The sequence below is a fragment of the Pelodiscus sinensis genome, chromosome 4 (assembly GCF_049634645.1).
Source record: "Pelodiscus sinensis isolate JC-2024 chromosome 4, ASM4963464v1, whole genome shotgun sequence".
In the NCBI taxonomy this organism is placed as follows: Eukaryota; Metazoa; Chordata; order Testudines; family Trionychidae; genus Pelodiscus; species Pelodiscus sinensis.
Window position 1 is genome coordinate 104975673 of NC_134714.1, and position 22275 is coordinate 104997947.

Genomic DNA, 22275 nt, shown 5'->3' on the forward strand with positions numbered 1-22275 from the left:
AGCAATACACTGAATCTGTGAAAGAGCCATTAAGTGGTAACAGAGCCATTTAATAGACATGTGCCACCTTTATCTAAAATACACATTTTAATTTTAATTACTATAGTATAAACCCTGATTTCAAAGTCTTACTGTCCTTTCTGTCCATCCCTGCTCTCCTTTCACCCTCCCCCTCTCACTGAAGAGGGCCCTTAAAAGGACAATCATTTTTCTTCCAGATAGCTGGACAAATGAATTTCCCTTTCTTTACTTCTGACTGTAGGATGAACTAGTTTTAAGAGAACCCTCCTCCAAAATCAGTACCTTTTGTAAGATATAAAATCCTTATTATGCTTAAAATCTTTGGAAACATATTTGTAACATAAACACATGATGAAATTTCATAAATATGTCTATTGTTATGAAGATCACACAAAAAAGAGACATGTTTTCTTTTTCTAAAATCCATTAACTTTGTTATGAGAGCACTAAACCTCTCTGATTAATTTAAAATGTCTTTTTTTCAGTGCATTAAATCAGGAATGATTACTTTCTAAATGCTTATGAGTACATTTAAAATATAAAATCAGTTTAGAAATACTGGTTAAGAAAATATCAAACACAGAAGAGCTGCATCACATATTTCATAATATTTAATATTATATTTAGCAGGACAGTTGATTTACCCTTACTACAAATTTTTTTGCAAATAAACCTCTGACAAACTTCAGGGTGTATCAAAAAGCCTGTAACTGACATCTTTTATCCCAAGTTTAATGCTATTAATTAGATATCTTCTGCATGTCATGCTTTCTTTGCCTCTGTCTTCACGGACAAGGTCAGCTCCCAGACAAATGCACTAGGTAATGCAGTATAGGAAGAAGGTGGACAGCCCTTGGGGGGGAAAGAACAAGTTAGGAACTATTTAGAAAAGCTAAACATACACAAATCCATGGGCCTGGATTTAATGCATCCGAGGGTACTGAAAGAGTTGACAAATGTCGTTGCGGAGCCTTTGGCCATTATCTTTGAAAATTCCTACTTGCAAGGAATAAGGGATCTTGCGGAAAAGGGTTTATTTTCCGCAAGATCCCGTCTAGACTGGTGCTTTTCTCCGGCAAAGCCCCGAGCCGGAAAAAAGCGGCAGCCATGTTCATGCAAATGCCGCGGGGGATATTTAAATCCCCGCGGCATTTGCAATTCCGACTGGTCTCATTAGCATCCCTTTTCTGGAAAAGGCTGCCAATGTAGACACAGCCATGGAGATCAGGAGAGATCCTGGATGATTGGAAAAAGGCAAATGTAGTGCCCATCTTTCAAAAAGGGAAGAAAGACAATCCAGGGAACTATAAACAGCCTTACTTCAGTCCCTGGAAAAATCATGGAGGGGATTTTTAGAGAATTCATTTTGAAGCACTTGGAAGAGGGTAAAGTGATCAGGAATAGTCAACATGGATTCACAAAGGGCAAGTCATGCCTAACCAATCTGATTAGCTTCTATAATGAGGTAACTGGCTCTGTGGATATGGGAAAGTCAGTGGATGTGATATACCTTGACTTTAGCAAAGCTTTTGATACGTCTCCCACATTATTCTTGCCAGCAAGTTAATGGAATATGGATTGGATAAATAGACTCTAGGATTGATAGAAAGCTGGCTAGACTGTCAGGCCCAATGGGTAGTGATCAATAGCTCGATGTCAGGTTGGCAGTCAGTTTCAATCAGAGTGCCCCAAGGATCGGTTCTAGGACCAGTTTTGTTCAACAGCTTTATTAATGACCTGGATAAGGGAATGGATTGCACCCTCAGCAAGTTTGCAGATGATACTAAGCTAGGGGGGGAGGTAAATTCACTGGAGGGCAGGGATAGGGTCCAGAGTGACCTAACAAATTGGATGATTGGGCCAAAAGAAATCTGATGAGGTTCAACAAGGACAAGTGCAGAGTCCTGCACTTGGGATGGAAGAATCCCAAGCATTGTTTCGGGTTGGGGACCGAATGGCTAATTAGCAACTCTGCAGAAAAGGACCTGGGGATTACAGTGGATGAGAAGCTGGATATGAGTCAACAGTGTGCCCTTGTGGCCAAGAAGACTATTGGTATATTAGGTTGCATTAAGAGGAGCATTGCCAGCAGATCTAGAGAAATGATTATTCCCCTTTATTCGGCTCTGATGAGGCCACTTCTGGAGTATTGTGTCCAGTTCTGGGCCCCCAACTACAAGAAGGATGTGGACTCATTGGAGAGGGTCCAGCGGAGGGCGACCAAAATAATTAGGGGACTGGAGCGCATGATCTATGGAGAGAGGCTGAGGGATTTGGGTTTGTTTAATCTGCAGAAGAGAAGAGTGAGGAGGATTTGATGGCAGCCTTCAGTTTCCTGAAGGGAGATTCCAAAGAGGCTGGAGAAAGGCTGTTCACAGTAGTGACAGATGGCAGAACAAGGAGCAATGGTCTCAGGTTACAGTGGAGGAGGTCTAGGTTGGATATTAGGAAAAACTATTTCACTAGTTTTGTTGGTGAAGTTTTGGAATGGGTTACCTAGGAAGGTGGTGGAATCTCCATCCCTAGAGGTTTTTAAGTCTCAGCTTGACAAATCCCTGGCTGGGTTGATTTAGTTGGAATTGGTGCTTCGTTGGGCAAGGGGCTGGACTTGATGACCTCCTGAGGTCTCTTCCAGCTTTGAGTCTATGATTTTTCACAATCTGGCATGCAGTTTAAAACATTCTCCATTTTCTTTAGAAAGACATTTTAAGCTTGCCTTTCTAAGAAGCAGCTTCGCCCAGCCCCCATGCGCATAGATTTAAGGCCAGAAAAGGCCACCATGATCATCTATTCTGACTGCCTGAGCATCACAGGCTACAGAATATCACTCACCCACTCCTGTAATAGACACATAACCTCTGGCTAAATTACTCAAATCCTCACATCAGGATTTAAAGACCAAGTTGCAGACAATCCACCATTTACAACTGTTTCAATCTGAAAGTGACTGTGACCCAAACTGCAGAAGAAGGCAAAAATACTCCCAGAGTCTCTGTCAATCTTACCCAGGGGAAAGTTCCTGCTTAACCCCAAATCTGATGGGCAGCTGGACCTTGAGTATTTCAGCAAGACCCTATAAGGTCCAGTCACAGTTTCTGGGTTCAACCACAATTACAGTGTTTGTCCTCACTTGAGTACCTGGACTGCTCTTGAGTACTAGTACACTTGAATCTCCGTACGCTGTCTGTCCCTGCTCCAGGAGCACCCATGGTATGCTCCCAGGTATTGGGAGGAGGAAGCGACTCTGCATGCTGCCACTCCCTGAGCTGGGAGAGCCAACAGTACAGTGAAGCAGTTCATGGGAGGCTTTCCCTGACATTCCCATAGCATCAGGGGGCAGTGCCTGGGAGCGGCAGAGGGCGCATTTTCGAAAAAAAAAACCCAAGCCTCTTATTTCAGTTCCTAAATATGGAGTTAGGTGACTAAAATTAGATGCCTTATTTTTAAAAATCTTAATTCCAGACCTGACATGGTCCAAAAGGTTTCATCCTTTTTTTATACCAGCTTTATAAAGGTCACTATTGGTGTGCACACATAGAGGCGCTGATCCTGCTCACACTGAAGTAACTGGTAGTTTTCTCATTGAGTTCCACATAAAAAGAATTAGCCCTGAAAACTAGTTGTTACAGGCATCCCTAATTTTGGGGTGAGGATTTCAGGTTTTTCTATGTATTTTGAAAAGGGACTTATGAAATGATTGTAACCCTACATTCTACCGATTTAAACCCATCTTCTGAATAGTCACATGTCTTTTGTTATAAATCACATTACTTCACAGAGCACAGTTGGAACAGATATAGCATTTCACTCAGAGCTAATTTGAAATTATGGAATAGAAAAGCACATGTGAATTTGTGGCATGTATACCACAAAGCAACATGTTGTTTTAAAAGCATTCAGAAGTATTAAGAGCCAAATTCTTTTGAATCTATTGCTCATTGAAGTTAGTGGTAAGTCTCTTTTGGCTCAGGCTTTCAGCTATTGGGTTTATTTTAGGGGAAATTTCTGGCTCTCATAAAGCTTACATATTATATAGCCATATTGTGTGTATAGCTCAGTACATGCTATAGAAATCCTAATTTAACTGGTGCAGAAAGCATTTCATTAGAATTGTCTTGGTTCTTAACTCTTTAAATTAAGACTCATTAGAATGATAGAGTGCTTGTACTGAAAAGTGGAGATACAGCAAGCCATTCTGCTACTCTGGTAGATTTGTTCCTTCAGAACAGAGAAAAGAAAGTACCATTCACTTGTGGGCAACTTGAACTTCAATTAGAAATACTAACAGTAGAAATAAACCATATTGCCACTCCTAAAATGAACCTACATTCTCTTTTACTAACATAGTTTTCTGTGACTTGAGGCTTTTCAAACTTGTTAACTTGATTAGTGTCAGGTGTAACATTCGTTTATAATAATATTTAAAATATTCAGGGAATTCTTCCTTTTTTCTCTTTGGCTGGGTCTACATTGGCATCCGTTTCCGGAAAAGGGATGCTAATGAGACACATCGCAATTTCAAATCCGCGGGGGATTTAAATTTCCCCCGTGGCATTTGCATTTACATGGCTGCCGCTTTTTTCCGGCTTGGGGATAAGCCAGAGAAGAGCGCCAGTCTAGACGTGATTCCCCAGAAAATAAGCCCTTTTCTGAAGGATCTCTTATTCCTACTTGAAAGTAACACTTTGAAAGTAGGAATAAGAGATCCTCCGGAAAAGGGCTTATTTTCCAGAGAATCATGTCTAGACTGGTGCTTTTCTTCGGCTTATCCCCAAGCCAGAAAAAAGCGGCAGCCATGTAAATGCAAATGCCGCGGGGGATATTTAAATCCCCCGCGGATTTGCAATTGCGATGTGTCTCATTAGCATCCCTTTTCCGGAAAGGGATGCCAATGTAGACACAGCCTTTATGTTTACATAGAATATAACTTTACTTAGCATTTACATAATGACTTCAAAGCATTTTACAAACATTACTTAATTTTTGTAACCTCCCAGTTATGGAGGAAGATAGTACATGAATTTTCCAGGTGGAGAAACTGAGTCAGATGTTAAGTAGATTGTCTAGGGAGTTATATTTAAAATTCACATGTTTTTAATGCTCATCCATATGGTCTGAGTTACTATGTACATTATCATCTGTATTTGGCTCTATTTGTATGTATATATTTTTCATTTAATATTTATTCTAATATCATTCTTTTCCATATGTGCCTGGTTGTTTTGCATTTCTAAAAATGTTGATAAAATGTTTACTAATTTGAAACAACCTTTGTCCTGAATATTGAACAGAATAAATCTTTCAATTGTCCTCTAACAAGAAAAAAGAACTTTAGAAATATATAACTATTCAAGATATGTGGATGATGTTTGGGTAACAACCTATTGTATTGACAGTTAATTAAATGTGGGTAAAGGGCTTATTATTTTTGACTATGTATGGGAAATCCACAGGTTTTAATTCTAAATAAATTTCTTGTACTTTATCTAGCAGTATCATCACCAGTATATGATACACTGGAAAAGGCCCCTTCTCCTTCAATATTCACCTCTGAATTTTTGGCATTACTCTCAGCTTTCCAGTGTAGATCATAGGCAAAGACAATAGAAATTTGCAGGTGTCAAAAGTTGTGGGTATAGGTTCTATTAATAGTTTTCTTACCATAGTTTTCTAAAAGAAGTGTTAAAATCATAGTACCAGTATTACTGAATTAGATTTTTAATTATTGACCTTGAATCAAAATTACAGTGTTAGGGCCAGGTATTACCTTGATTTACAGTAGATCTCCAGCAGATAACAATGGAAATTTTACATGATGACTGAAGGTAAATATGACCTTTATACAGTAAAGATGCACTCATTTATATGGCGGTTGGGGTGCATCAGCGAGGTAAACTGGAATTGCCCCCATGAAGTCATTTGAAAGAGACTTGTGGAATAGTGTTGAAATCAATAAAATACTGTTCAATGTGATTAAAGGTGTTGGAATGTAGTTCTTATTTAACAAATTAATATTAAACAAAAACTTGTGATGGGCATGTCTAACACAATTTCTGCTACTGTTTTCGAAGGTTATTTGCAAGTTCAGTTATCCAGTCCGGATGCATATGAAAATAACTTGTGCAGTTGCACGACCAATTTCTTTGGAAATTGGCTCCTTTAAAACATAACCATTGGGCAGCAGAATCAAAACCTATTTTCTAAAATAAAATCACTTGTGTGAAAATGAAATCTTTCTGCAGGATCTGAATCTGTCATGGGGCTGGGGATTTGACATCCTGGCCATCTAACACCATTTTTAGAAATTATGCCTATCTAGCCCTTTGGACTGTGAAGAAAATTTCACAATGCAAACCAGGGCAGTGTTGTTTTCTAGAATCTGTGGACAGGCAGAAGGAAATCATATTGCACCAAGGCTGTGTCTAGACTACATGCCTTTTTCAAAAGAGGCTTTTTCAAAAGAGATCATCCAGACTGCCTGGGTGCTCTCTTTTGAAAAAACGGCTTGCTTTTTCAAAAGTACTGATTGTAGTCTAGATGCTCTTTTTTGAAAGAGGCTTTTTCGAAAGATACTTTCGAAAGTATCTTTTGAAAAAGCCTCTTTCGAAAATGAGTGTCTAGACTACAATCAGTACTTTCAAAAAAGCAAGCCGTTTTTTCAAAAGAGAACACCCAGGCAGTCTGGATGCTCTCTTTCGAAAAAGCACAGTTTGCATTACATAGCGCCTTTTTTCGAAAGAGCACTTTTGAAACAAGGCATTATTTGTCGTAAAACGAGGTTTTCTGCAGTTGACAAAACCACCACGTTCCTTCGATTTACTGTTGACATAACGCAGCAGCAGTCTAGACGCAGGTAAAGATTTTTCAAAAAAAGGCCACTTTTTTCAAAAAATCCCTGTAGTATAGATACATCCCAAGAGAGGTTTGATTTTTCCCTATATATTATAATAGGGTATCAGTCTTCAAGCATACTTATGACCATTGATAATTCACATAACAGGTGCATATTATCCAGCAGAGGCGTATGTCCAGTGTAGTCAGATACTGTTTGATCTATTTGATTTGTCTACATAGATATTCTATAAAAGCAGCTGATGTTATATAAATGTTTAAGAACCGGTAAAGGAAATAAAGAAGCTGGTGTCAGTGCTGGTATTTATTTACAAGACCCATGGAAATTTGTAATAGAACAAAAAATGAATGGTACTAATTTGGTTAGTTCATGGTTTTGTTTTTTTTTAATGAACTGCTATTCATAACCTTTTTTACAGGATTAATTGGAATGAGGAAGGATTTATTTTTCTGTGGAGAAGAATAAAGCATTATGATCTATTTTTCATTTTCTTGCCAAATCCATAAAAATAAATCAACAGAATCCCCATTTGTTAGATTTGGAAAACCTTAATTTTAAAGAATTTGCTTCAAAACTGCAGATACTACAACGCATAATTGGAAGTTCCTTATAAAATATTTTAGTGTGAAATTCAAAATATTTCTGTGTGGATTTGAAAGAAGAACTCTTTCCCCCCCAGGCAAAATTTTCTTCAGCTACAGACTAGCTCATAAAATGAGCTGGTTTGCACCCTCATAAAAGTGAGTGGCTGCATGTTTTCTGCAAATGATTAGTTGCGCACCCACTTTTGCAGGTGCAGACCATGGTACATTCAGAAATGGAGGCTGTATAATTGCTTGATTTGCATGCAGAACGTTTTCTTTACATCCAAATGCAGGACACTGTGATTGTGATTGTGTTGGAATTACAATACATCTGCAGTTAGTTCATATCTCTCACATTGTACAAGGCTTTAAGAATATGACCTTTAATGCTGACACTTACTAGCAGGGTCATCTGTAGTAAGATGTAGGGGCTGGAACAGCACCTTCTCCATCCCACCCCCACCTGCCTCTTTCTGTCCCTGCTCTGGCCTGCTCCCACTCCATCCCTTTCCTCAAAAGCCCACTCAACCCCTTCCCACACCACTCCAAACCCCCTCCCCATTCTGCCCTTTTCCCAAAGTCTCTGACTCCTCCTTGGAGCCTATGAGGTGGAGCAGAGTGTGGTTGGTAGCACTGCTGCCGGCCCCTACACTGTCCAGGCCCCACATCTCCCTGAAGTGTTGCCTTCCCCCCCCCCCCCTCAAAGCGTGAGGACTGAGGCAACCACCTCATGCCACCCAATGGATGGGTTGGCTCTGTCCATTGGGTGGAGACAAGATGGGTGAGGTAATATCTTCTATTGAGCCAACTTTTGCTGGTGAAAGAGAGAAGCTTTTCAGCCCTACTCTTCTTCAGATCTGGGAAGGGTACTCAGAGTGTCACAGCTAAAAACAAGGTGGAACAGATTAGTTAGCATATATAATGAACACATTCTAAAAGACCATTCAAGATGAAGTAGTCTGTTAACACCTCTGCAATTAGGGTTAGTGGGTTACAGATTGGGATAATAATCCTTAAATCCAGTATGTTTATCGAGACCATGATTTTCAATGCCTAGCAAAATTATGAATTCAAACATCAAAGATTGTCTTTTGAGGGTGTTGGTGTGCAGGGTTTCAATAAGGATTGAGAGGTCAGTCTCTTATCATTTTCTTTGTGATTTAATTCCAAAGCATGGTGATCTAGGGTATGTCTACACTACCCCGTTAGTTCGAACTACCTAGTTCGTGCCGCGTGTAGCCGTGCGGCACGGGGTTCGAACCAGTGGGGATTTAAAAATGGCGGCGCCCGCTTATGCAAATGAAGCCCGGGAAATTCAAATCCCGGGCTTCATTTGCAATTGCAGTATGCCTACATTACCCTCCTATTTCGAAATAGGAGGGTAGTGTAGACATACCCTGCTTGACTTAACCACCTCTCAGATGTGTAGCTGTTAGTCTGTAACTTTAAAAAAACGAGGAGTCCTGTAGCACCTTAGGCCATGTTTACACTAGGAAATTATTTCAAAACAACTTATTTTGAAATAATGACTCCCAAAATAACTATTTCAATATAAGCTTATTCCCCCCAGAAAGCAGGAGTACAGATTTCAAAATAACCAGCTTGAAATAACAAGCTTGCTGGATCTTGAGAGGTGTGTTTGTAGGAGGTTTTTATCATGATAGCAGTAGTTATATGAATGCAGGGTTTGCATCTCTGAGTAAGGCAGGGTCTGGTGCCACTTTGAGTTTGTGTGGCCTGACCTGTGAGAAGCTGGCTTCTGATAATGACCTTGGCCTTCAACAACCATCCATCCATCAGACGGTCTCTAGAAATCTCTCACACCAGCATCAGCTTCCTGGACACCACAATCAACTTCTTGAATAGAACTTTACAGACAATCACAGACAAGAAACCCATGGATCAGCACCCTAACCTTCATAGATCCAGTACCTATCCAAAACACTCCAAGAAATCTATTCAGGAATTCTAATGCCACAGAACATGCTATGAGGAGAAAGTCTGGGATATGTACCTTAACACACTTAGCTGCCTTCATCAAACAAAGGCACTCCACCAAAGAAATAAATTGCATCATGAAATGGGCCATCCAAATGCATCAAGAGAACCTGCCTCAATTTAGAAAGTACCCACTTCCAATCACATACCCTATCATGCCACACTGGAACCCATATAAGATATCATTAAACAATTACAACTCGTAAGCTATGGGGACCATATCCTGAAATTTTTTTTCTTGAGCCTTCTCTTCCTGGCCTTCAAACAACTAAACTTGCCAAGCTCATTATCATAACAAGCTCCCTGCAGATTAGGAACCCACAAAATAGCATCAGATCTGCCATAACAGATGCAAACTGTATCTCCACTGCTCCGGTAACCCCCACAACATATCTTTTGAGGTCCATGGGTACCTTTCCCATATCTGAAGAAACTCAAAAACTTCAATAAAAGTGTTACCACACCCACCTTGTCTTTCTGCCATCCTGGATTCAGTGCCACTACACCACCATACTGACTCAAATTGCCATGTAACCCTTTACAAATGACATACTGTATTTATTAAAATATCTGGCAGGTGTAAAATACGAATATACTATAAATATTAAACTATCATTGTTTACACTGCTAATTCATGTTGACGTGAGAGAAGGAAATAGAGGCAAGCAATATAACTACATGAAAATAATATGCTGAAACAACCACGGTTGCTGCTAACTGGAGTTTTGCATCTAATTTAACACACCCTTGTAAAGTGTCAGTTCTTCCCCTTTTCTTACCTGTGTGTAGCTCTCACTAACTTAAGTGGCTCTGCATTTGCGAGTCCTTGTAAAAGTCAATCTTTCACTGACGTTACCCTGTGCAAGGACTGCTAACTCCAACCGCTTTCTTGGTGTGAAGAAATTGTAAGTGAATGCCTCGCCATCATTTCTCCTCAACGTTGAAGTTAAGGATATGTTTCATTACCTGCTGTGTTTGAAGGAGAGTAAACTCTTATATTGTTGAACTATGTTCATCTTTTCTCCTGGAAAACTGACAGAGAAATACATTTTATTTTCCATATGCAGCATTATTTTCCAGTGTTTTAAATTTTTGCTTAACTACATTTTTATTTCTCACAAACTATTCAGGATGCTACCATTGACGGGACAGCATGCAGTGCACCTTCTATTGTTCTTCCAGAGAATGCTGTAATGCCAGATGTAGAAATTGAAGTCAACAGGTATTACGTATAATACATGTGTTACCAGTTTATACATAACCAGTGTAATACTTCCAAGGCACACATTTCAAAGAATCTGTTTTGAAATTTACATCATTTTACAGAAATCAGCATTTCATTTTTATTTCTAACTAGAAGATTTACCTGGCATTGCTCAGGTCCTTAACTCAATTAATTTTTGTTTTTGGAAAAACAAAATGAAATTGTACATGCTTCCTTTAAATCAGTGCTCTGGGGTGAGCCTGGGGATGCGGGGTTCAATATGCAGGCTACCCCGGGCAGAGAGGACTATCCCAGTCTTCTCTCATGGCAGTATCTTGGGGCCAAGTGAGAAGTGCGTCTCCTTGGCCACTTCAGCTTCACCAGGCACAACCAAAGGAAAGGTGCATGTCTCCCGGCTGGGACAGGTCCAGGTTATTCTGCCCCCTGTGCTCCCCAGCCAGAGGAAAGCAGCAAAGTGTGCACTTTCCCCCGGCTCCCTGACAAAGGGGAACAGCCAGCAATGTTCCAGTATGAATTTAGCGGGGGAGCTTCAGCCCTTCTCTAAAGGGTGCCTGGATGATGGGAGGTTTGGGGCTAAGGCAGTCCATATGGGGAAGCACCCCCATCTAATTCTTTTCACCTGCCTGGTGATTGTTTCTTTTCTGTGTGGTTTTCTGAGAAGCAATCCCATTCCAGGCACATCCCATTTTCCTGGCACAAACAATCCCTTATCTTACTTTAAGTTCTGATAAGAGGAAGCTAAATACCAAATTTGGTGGTTCTAGCTCTTATAGTTTAGGAGGAATTCTTAAACGAACAGACAGACAATCTCTCTCAAATATATAGTAGACTAATTATAGTAGACTAGTTATATTGTCTTTATAGTTCTATGCCTATTTTTAACACGAGGAAGTGGCATTACAGAGATATTAATTATGATATCAAAGGAATATTTACATGACTCAGTCCTGTGACCTAACTCTGGGAATAATCTCAATGAAGTCTGTAGGAGTTTGACATGAGCAAGGGTTGCTTACATAAATTTGCTAATCTTTCAAATTAACGTAATTTAAATATTAAGCACACACAAGATTAAAATGCCTATGGAAATAGACTTTTCACATCATATCAACCCAGTTTGACAACTACTCCTCATGGAAGCAGACGTTCTTCACATGAATAACTCGAATGAGTCAGCCTTGTGAGTCAAGGTTGCTGCTGCTCTCCCTTTGGCATGTGCAGGGAGGCCAACGGACTTGCTGTGCTTCAAAAAAGGGCAGGGCCTTGGGCACAAGGGATGGGGTTGAGGCAGCTAGCCCTCAGCACTGCGCAGAGCATGCCACACTGTGACCCTTCCCTCCAGCCAGCCCTCAGAGCCGTCCAGAGTGTGCCACATGGTGCTCCTGGGAGCCCCAGGCTCTTTAGAATTGCTGGGGTCCAGGCATACTGCTGTCTTGGACCCTGCTGTCAGTGGGCCTGGTCATATGATGGTATGTCCTGAAAACTTAGCTCTTGTGCTGTGCTTGTGGGGACCTGTAACGATTGTGCAAAGACTAGTCCTACCATGCACTTTACGCCATGCAAAGTGTCCCAGACCCTTTGACAATACCTCCTGCATGACCACTGGAGGAGCATAGGTTGGGCTGCTTGGGAAGGGCTCGTATCTCAGGAGGCAGGCTCAAATTCTTCCATGAGCTCCTCATAGAGCAGTATACTCCCTAGTCAGTTCAATAGAAAAATCCTATGATTTAGCCTATTACTTGTAGTTGGGAGGGGGCATATCCTGATGATTTTACTCACACAAGTGAATATTGGCATATGTGAGGCGAGGAGGATTTGGTCCAAAATGAAAATATATTTTCTATTCAAATCCTTAACATATATTGTTCCTCCTTGTTAGCTCATACTCATGTAGCTTAATCAGGCTACATCTAGACTATGAAGAAGATTGACACTACAGTGATCAATCTTCTGGCATTCGATTTAGCAGCTCTAGTAAAGACCCTCCAAATTGAACACTGAGGTTGCCCCTGTCAACACCAGAATTCCTACCATGAGAAGTAAGGGAAGTTGATGGGAGCATTTCGGTGAGGTTGGCACTGAAGCTCGGCTTAAGGTATGTTGATTCCAGCTATGTTTTTTATGTAGCTGGAATTGCATACCTTAAGCTGATCTTCAGCTATAGTGTAGATCTGGCCTGAGTGTATACAATTTGCGTAGTTTGAAACTGATTATTCTACTCCCTTTTTGTTACCCAACTAATAAGAATACTGTATTAAATTATGCCCGCTACTATTGTATCTTAACATCATGCAGAAAAGTTTATATATATATATATATATATTAAAAGTCATATTAAATAGACCCTATAGCCTATTTTGCAAAATCTATGTATCAACACAATATTTTGTACTTAGAAAAATCAAGAACATTCCATTTATTTGAAGATTAAATTAGTAAAGAATTCAACAACAAAACTTAACTAAAATTTTAAGCAGAACTTGTATTTATAGTGTGTAAGAAAAATATAGTTACAAGGCTTATCTGTAATGGAAGGTAATTTCCAAAGAAATCAAGTAAATAAAATGCTTCACAAGTTGTACTGGCTGCCTTTGCAAATACTTTTATTTGATTTGCTTTATTCTTATATTTTGCATTTTATGTTTTCATGCATTGCTAAAAATGCTCAATGATTTCTCTTGGTATATTTAGTAAATGACATCTGTTAGATGTACAGGTTTAACCTCTGTAGTCTGGCATCCTTGGGAATTTGCCAAACCACAGGAGATCTATATTATCTAGCAGCATGACCAACACTTCCACTGTTTACTGGTCTCTCAGGCTTTGTCTACACTGCCGGTGTTTGCTGGCAGAGAGTATGGAAATGAAGCGCTGATTAGCATTTTGTCACACTTCATTTGCATAATCTAGTTGAGCCGTTTTTTTGCAAGGGGTTTTTGTGCAAAAACAAGCAGGGTGGACGTTTCCTTTTTGCTCAGAAACCTCGATTCCTGTGTGGCCGGCAGGCCAGTGGGCTTCCCACAATGACCCACCATCAGCGTGTGGCAGCAGGTCTGCCCAGTGGGGTTGTGAGACATGTGCCCTGCAGGTCCTGGATCCCCTATATGGCTGCCTGGCAGGACCTGGATCCCCCACACAGTACACACAGCTGCCTGCAGGACCTGGAGCCCCAGTGCAGAACACACGGCTCCCCAGTGGGACCTGGAGCCCCAGCACTGCACGCATGGGTGCCCTGTGAGTCTCAGAGCTAGGGCAGCAATGGCTGCTCAGTGGGGTCAGCAGGACAGTGGTGCCAGCAGGAGGTGAGGAGCCATCCGGGAGGCTAGCAGGATGGGTGGGAGGGCCGGCAGCTGGGGGTCCAGAAATGACCTCCCCTAGTCCAGCAAAATCCCTCCTCTGTAAATGGTCAGGTCCCGAGGGTGCCAGACCAGAGAGATCCAAACTCTAATACCATCACTGTTCAGCAAAGCACTTAAGCATTGAAGTCAATGGAATGTAAATCTTATCTTAAAATTATGCATATGCTTAAATGATTTGTTTAACAAGGATTATCAATATGATTAAAGTTAAGAAAAAGTTTAAATCTGCTGAATCAGGGCCACTATTATGAGTTTTTTGAGCTACCCAGTTCCACATTTTGATGTGATTTAACATCTATTTTTAAATAATTGATTTTTTTATCTCAGAAAAAACAAATAATCGCAACAAATTATCAGTTTACACATACTGAAAAATATTTCTTGCCATGAACTACATTTCCATCAGTCTTAGATTATACAAGACACTGAACTTAAAAGGTATAGCTTTGCTGAAAAATTGTGGATACATTTATGGAATATAAGGTTATCAGTAAAAGACAAAACATCTATCAGTTGAGAGTGGGGTTTTTTTTCAGTACACTGCTTCCTTGATTTTTCCTTTGTTTAGAAAAGTATCAGAGGAATCTCAGCAAAGCAAGCACATTTATTTTAAATCTAATCCAACTCCCACAGAGGTCAAAGGGAATGTTTTCATTGATTTTAATTGGATTATTCTTTAGTGAAAGGATTCAACTATATAAACCCTTTTCAATAAAGCAGTTCAGAACTTTGAAGAGAGGATGATTGCTTGTCTTATCCCAGGTTTGGAAAACTTAAAATATCTGAAATATGAAGCTTGTGTAATTCACTTTTATGGGAAAACTAATACAAACCTTTATCAATTTGAGCATAGCATATTTTTATTTTATGTTCTGAGACAATAGTTAATTGTATATTAAATAATGATTTGGGAGAGAGAAGGAAAGTTAGTTAGTTTTACATTGTGTTTTCCAAAAGGTGTACCAGGAAATTAGAAAAAAAATGTTACGTTAGGATTAATATATATGATGAAATCATGTATTTTAATTTCTTCCTTGTTGCTTACTGCTGCGTTTTGTTTTGTTTTTCCTTAGACCTCATAGTCCTCATCTGAGGCATTCTAACCGACATACTAGGAATTCTGTCAATTCACTGACTTCAGTTGGTAAGACCTAGTTCTGCTAATGTGAATGCTAATTAATGTTAGTATCTTTTTCTGAAAACAAAATCTGACGTGCAAATAAGATTTAAGTGGAGCGACTGTTTTACATCAGTGGAGAGTCCATCCCACAGAAATTGGAATGACTGTGTAATCCCTCTCTTGTGCACACTGAGGCTACACCTGCACTGCAGTGCTATTGTAAAGGCCTCGCTATTCCGACGTCCCTATAAACCTCATTACAGGAAGATTAAGGGACATTTTGGAAAGGGAATTCATTTTGAAATGAGTGCTGTGTAGACAGTGCCAAATTTCAAAATAAGCTATTTCAAAATTGACTCAAAATAAGCTATGCAATTTGCATAGCTCAAATTGCTTAGCTTACTTTGAGCTAAGGGTGCTATGTAGATGCACTCAGGATACATCTGCACAGCAGGAAAAAAACTTGAAATAAGCTACACAACTAGAGCTACACTAATTATGTAGCTTAAGTCTAAATGGCTTATTTTGAATTTGGGCATGTCTACACAGCACTTATTTCGAAATAGAGCACTCTTCCTCCAGCTTCCCTTACTCCTCGTACAATGAGGTTTACAGAAGTTGGAGTAAGAAGCCTGTTATTTTGAATTTATTTTTAAATAATGGGCTTGCTGTGTAGACACACAAAACGTTCTTCTTTGAGTGCTTGCTCATGTGTATTCAAATTTGGTGTGCGTGTGCCACATGCATAGATTCCAGATCCTTTTTTCTCCAGCGGTATCGGTCAGGCCAGCAAGTCGAATCGTTGGCCACATGTTAGCTTAGACACTTAGGCTATGTTTACACTCGCGGCTTCTTGCGCAAGTATGGCGGTTCTTGCGCAAGAATCAGCAGAGCGTCCACATTGCCCGCCCGCTCTTGCACAAGGAAATTTACAGTACAGCGTGGTAAGAGAGGTCTTCTTGCGCAAGAGCTACGCTCTTTTTTAACAGGTGTAAGCCCTCTTGCGCAGGAGCTCTTACGCAAGCGGGCAGTGTGGACATTCAGCAAGGATTTCTTGCGCAAGAAAGCCCTATGGCTAAAATGGCCACCAGAGCTTTCTTGCACAAGAGAGCGTCCACACTGCCATGGATGCTCTTGTGCAAAAGCACAGCTCACACATGGCAGTGTGGACATTTTCTTGCGCAAGAAGCCGCGAGTGTAGACATAGCCATATTGTTCAAAGTGGCCTTTATTGTGGCTATCACGTCAGAAAGGAGGGTATCAGAACTCAGGGCACTAATGGTCAACCCTCCATATGTGGTTTTTTCAGCGGACAGGCTGTGTCTGCGCCCCCATCCGGCTTTCCTCCCTAAATTGGTGTCCACATTCCATACATGGCAGGATATTTACTTACCAGTATTCTTCCCAGAGCCCCATGCAACCTCTAGGTAGCGAGCCCTACACTTGCTAGACACAAAGCGCATGCTGGCGTTTTACATTGATAGAACAAGAGAGTTTCCCAGATCACCTCAACTCTTTATTTCAATAGAGGAAAGAGTTAAAGGCATGCCAGTATCGGCACAGCAGTTGTCTTCCTGGATTACATCCTGTATCAGGGAATGTTACGAACTGGCAGGCAAGGTACTGCCTCACATCACAGCTCCCTGCACTCAGGTGCAGGCCTCCTCAGCAGTCTTTCTGGCGCAGGTTCCTATAGTGGATATCTGTAGAGCAGCCACATGGTCATCAGTGCACACGTTTGCAGCACATTATGCGATCCCCCGACAAGCTAGGGAGGATGCAGCCCTGAGCATTGTGGTACTGCAATCAATTCTGCCTTAACCTGTATTGTTCTCCAACCCCGCCTCCATTAGGCTACGGAGTCACCTAATTCAAATGCACATGAGCAAGCATTTGAAAAAGAAAAAATCGATTACTAACCTGTAATTGTTGTTCTTCGAGATGTATTGCTCATGTCTGTTTGACACCCCCCTACCTCTTCTTCGTCGGAGTTTTCTGGCAAGAAGGAACTGAGGGAGGGAACAGCCAGCAGGGATACTTATTCACCATTATGTCGGCGCCACTCTAGGGGCTCCCTGCCAGCCCAACGGATATCGCTGGAGAAAAAAGGCTCTAGAATCCATGCACGTGGCGCACGCACACCTAATTCGAATGCACATGAGCAACACATCTCAAAAAACAACAGTTACGGGTAAGTAACCATTTTTTATTTTGGAATAATGTCCATTATTTTGAAATAATGCTGTTGTGTAGACATACCCCGAGTGTAATGTGTGCACAGAAAGTACTTGATGATGATGTAGTAGGATAAATTATCACCCTGGCTACGTCTACACTGGCATGATTTTCCGGAAATGCTTTTAACGGAAAAGTTTTCTGTTAAAAGCATTTTCAGAAAAGCGCGTCTAGATTGGCAGAACGCTTTTCCTCAAAAGCACTTTTTGTGGAAAAGCGTCCTTGGCCAATCTAGACGCGCTTTTCTGCAAAAAAGCCCCGATCGCCATTGTCGCGATCGGGGTTTTTTTGTGGAAAACAGTACTGTGCTGTTTATACTGGCCCTCTTGCGCAAATGATTTGCACAAGAGGGCTTTTGCCCGAATGGGAGCAGCACAATATTTCCGCAAGAACACTGACGATCTTACATGAGATCGTCAGTGTTCTTGCGGAAATTCAAGCGGCCAGTGTAGACAGCTGGCAAATTTTTCCGCAAAAGCAGATGATTTTGCGGAAAAACTTGCCAGTCTAGACAGAGCCCCTGAGTTTAAGATGTTTGCATTACAAGTAGTGAATAAAATGCAGAATATACACATGAGCAGAACTATAGAAATACGTATCTTCTAGCACCTCAGAAATACATTCATAAAATAGAGCTTACTTTTTTTTTTATAAGACTGGAGATATGTCTTCTTAGCACCTCCTGGTTTTTGAAAAGTGCTGTTCAGTGGCTCAATTTTTTTAATTCCTTGTGCATAATCAGAAATTGAATTTAAAAAAAGTCATGAATATGTATCGGTCAAAATATTCAAGTCAGTAATGTTATCAGCTACTTAAATATTTAATGAAAATTGGCAGATTCTTTAGAAGGATATTTTGATGCTCTTCCTCACAGTGAGTAGTATCTTACTCCATGAAGAGTACTATTGACCTCAGTTTGGCTACTTATGGAATAATGTACCACAAAGTAGGAATAAAGGTACTGGAACTGGGAGGGACTTTGAGAGGTCATAAAGTCCAGTCCCCTGCCCTTGTAGCAGGGCCAAGCATCATCTAGATCATGAGTGGGCAATAATTTTTGATAGGGTACCACTCCAAGAATTCAACAAGTGGTCAACAAGTGGGATGCGTAGTCCTACGGATGGGGGTTCCACGGCCACCACCCCCAAAAGGAAACGACGGGTGGTGGTGGTCGGGGACTCCCTCCTAAGAGGGACTGAGCCATCCCTCTGCCGTCTGGACCTGGAATCTCGAGAGCTGTGCTGCTTACCGGGAGCTCGCATTCAGGATGTCACTGAGAGGCTTACTGTGACAGGGCGCCTGCCCTGCACTGGCCCTTTAACACCAGGACTTCGTCCCGGAGCCGGGGCTAGCAGAAAGGAGACCAGCAGGAGCTAGTTAGGACTAGAGAGAGCCTAGCTGGCAAAGATCCTGGACTGCACGAGTGGCTGGTAGAAGCCAGCTGAACCCATTAGGGCATGGGAGAGCCCAGCTGGCAGAGATCCAGGACTGCACGAGTGGCTGGTAGAAGCCAGCTGAACCCATTAGGGCGAGGATGAGCGCAGCTGGCACGTATATATAGAGAAGCCCAGGTTGCTCAGGAGGAGGGAGAGAGAGGCCAGTGAGGGGCTGACTGTGGAGGAAGCAGGAGCTCCCAGGAGGGAACTCCGCTGGGGATAGCCAGCAAGGACTGGGAGAAGGCCAGCTAAGGCTCCCCTGACGAGGGGCCGGAGGCAAGGCCCAGGCTTGGAGGCAGATCACAGCCTGGCTTAGGTAAGCAGGGCCTCGGAGATAATCCGAAATGCCTATGATGAGCATCCCATACAGACTGTAACTTGCCCTGCGAGGGGCTAGATGAGGACAGTCAGGGGGCACTGAGGCACACTGGGGTGCGGACCCCTGACAGAACCCCTGACACTTACCAAGCTGATCAAACCTTCGGATCGCTACCCCTTCCTGCTTCTCCATGTGGGAACTAATGATACGGCCAAGAATAATCTTGAGCGTGTTACTGCAGATTATGTAGTGCTAGGAAGAAGGATCCAAGAATTTGGAGCGCAAGTGGTATTCTCCTCCATCCTCCCTGTTGAAGGGAAAGGACTGGGCAGGGATTGTCGAATTGAGGACGTAAATGCGTGGTTGCGCAGATGGTGTCACAGAGAGGGCTTTGGTTTCTTCGACCATGGGGCTCTGTTCCGGGCGCAAGGATTGTTAGGAAGAGATGGGATCCACCTAACGAAGAGAGGAAGGAGCATCTTAGCGGGCAGGCTTGCAAACCTAGTGAGGAAGGCTTTAAACTAGGTTCATCGGGGGATGGTGACCAAAACCCTGAGGGGAGTGAGAAACGCGGATACCGGGAAGAAATGCAGAGAGGAAGGGGCAAGAAAGGAGCTCCCATGTTTCGAATGGAGAAGATAGGACAATCAACTGGTTACCTGAAGTGTTTGTACACTAATGCGACAAGCCTGGGCAAGAAACAGGAAGAACTGGAGGCTCTGGCCCAGACCAAGAAATATGATTTAATTGGGATAACAGAGACTTGGTGGGATGACTCGCATGACTGGAGCGCTGTCATGGAAGGTTATAGACTGTTCAGGAATAACAGGCAGGGGAGAAAAGGAGGAGGAGTTGCACTATATGTAAGAGAGCACTACGATTGCTCTGAACTCCAGTATAAAGAAGGAGAAAAACCTGTTGAGAGTCTATGGGTTAAGTTTAAGGGAGCAAACAACAGCATTGATGTTGAGGTTGGTGTTTGCTACAGGCCACCGAATCAGGTGGATGAGGTAGATGAGGCTTTCTTCGGACAACTGAGCGAAGCTTCCAGATCACAGGCCCTGGTTCTCGTGGGCGACTTGAATCACCTTGACATCTGCTGGGAAACCAATACGGCAGTACACAGGCAATCCAGGAAGTTTTTGGAGAATGTTGGGGATAATTTCTTGACACAGGTGCTGAAGGATCCGACCAGGGGCTGTGCGCAGCTTGACCTTCTGCTCACAAACAGGGAGGAACTAATAGGGGAAGTGGAGGTGGGTGACAACCTGGGAAGCAGTGATCATGAGATGGTAGATTTCAGGATCCTGACCAAAGGAAGAAAAGAGAGTAGTAAAATACACACCTTGGACTTCAAAAAAGCAGATTTTGACTCCCTCCGAGATCTGATGGGCAGAATCCCCTGGGGTGTTAACATGAAGGGGAAAGGAGTCCAGGAGAGCTGGCAGTATTTTAAAGAAGCCTTATTGAAGGCACAGAAAGAAACCATCCCGATGTGTAGCAAGAGAGGCAAACATGGTAGGAGACCGGACTTACAGGGGAAATCCTTGGTGAACTTAAGCACAAAAAGGAAGCTTACAAAGAGTGGAAACTTGGACAAATGACCAGGGAGGAGTTTAAAGGTATAGCTCGAGAATACCGGGAGGTTATCAGGAAGGCGAAAGCGCAAATGGAATTGTGACTGGCTAAGGATGTGAAGGATAACAAGAAAGGTTTCTGCCGGCATGTTAACAAGAAGAAGGTGATCAGAAAGGGTGTGCGGCCCCTAATGGATGAAGGAGGTAACCTAGTGACAGATGATGTGGGGAAAGCTGAAGTACTCAATGCTTTCTTTGCCTCTGTATTCACGGACAAGGTCGGCTCCTGGACTTCTGCACCAAGTGACACAAGATGGGATGAAGATGGACAGCCCGTGGTGGGTAAAGAACAGGTTAGGAACTATTTAGAAAAGCTAAACGTACATAAATCCATGGGTCTGGACTTAGTGCATCCGAGGGTACTGAGGGAGTTGGCAAATGTCATTGTGGAGCCTTTGGCTATTATCTTTGAAAAGTCGTGGAGATCGGGAAAAATCCCGGATGACTGGAAAAAGGCAAATGTAGTGCCCATCTTCAAAAAAGGGAAGAGGGATGATCCAGGGAACTATAGGCCTGTCAGTCTTACCTCAGTTCCTGGAAAAATCATGGAAGGGATACTTAAGGAATCCATATTGAGGCACTTGGATGAGAGGAAAGTGATCAGGAATAGTCAGCATGGATTTACAAAGGGCAAGTCGTACCTGACCAATCTGATTAGCTTCTATGATGAGGTAACTGGCTCGGTGGACATGGGGAAGTCAGTGGATGTTATATACCTTGACTTTAGCAAGGCTTTTGATACGGTCTCCCACAATATTCTTGCCAGCAAGTTAAGGGATTGTGGATTGGATAAATGGATGGGAAGATGGGTAGAAAGATGGCTAGAAGGCTGGGCCCAGCAGGTAGTGATCAATGGCTCGATGTCAGGATGGCGGTTGGTTTCTAGGGGAGTGCCCCAAGGTACGGTTGTAGGACCGGTTTTGTTCAATATCTTCATTAATGATCTGGATGAGAGGATGGATTGCACCCTCAGCAAGTTTGCGGATGACACTAAGCTGGGGGGAGAGGTAGATACGCTTAAGGGCAGAGATAGGGTACAGAATGACTTAGACAAATTGGAGGATTGGGTCACAAGAAACCTGATGAGATTCAACAAGGACAAGTGTAGAGTCCTGCACTTGGGACGGAAGAATCCCAAGCATAGTTACAAGCTGGGGACCAACCGGTTAAGTAGTAGTTCTGCAGAAAAGGACCTGGGGGTTACAGTGGATGAGAAGCTAGATATGAGTCAACAGTGTGCCCTTGTAGCCAACACGGCTAATGGCATATTAGGTTGCATTAAGAGGAGCATTGCCAGCAGATCCAGAGATGTCATTATTCCCCTTTATTCGGCTTTGGTGAGGCCGCATCTGGAGTATTGTGTCCAGTTCTGGGCCCCCCACTACAAAAAGGCTGTGGACGCATTGGAGAGGGTCCAGCGGAGGGCAACCAAAATGATTAGGGGGCTGGAGCATATGACTTATGAGGAGAGGCTGAGGTACTTGGGTC

At 42.3% G+C, this 22275-nt stretch overlaps 1 protein-coding gene across 10 annotated transcripts in view; it reads left to right on the forward strand.

The window, feature by feature from the left end:
* Positions 1 to 22275, forward strand: part of IRAG1 (inositol 1,4,5-triphosphate receptor associated 1) — a 190152-nt gene that overhangs the window by 97172 nt on the left and 70705 nt on the right. For all 10 annotated transcript variants that reach the window (XM_075927919.1, XM_075927925.1, XM_075927924.1 and 7 more), the window contains 2 exons: positions 10587 to 10678; positions 15114 to 15184. In XM_075927919.1, the coding sequence (XP_075784034.1) occupies positions 10587 to 10678; positions 15114 to 15184 (163 nt within the window). The remainder of the gene's footprint in view (positions 1 to 10586; positions 10679 to 15113; positions 15185 to 22275) is intronic.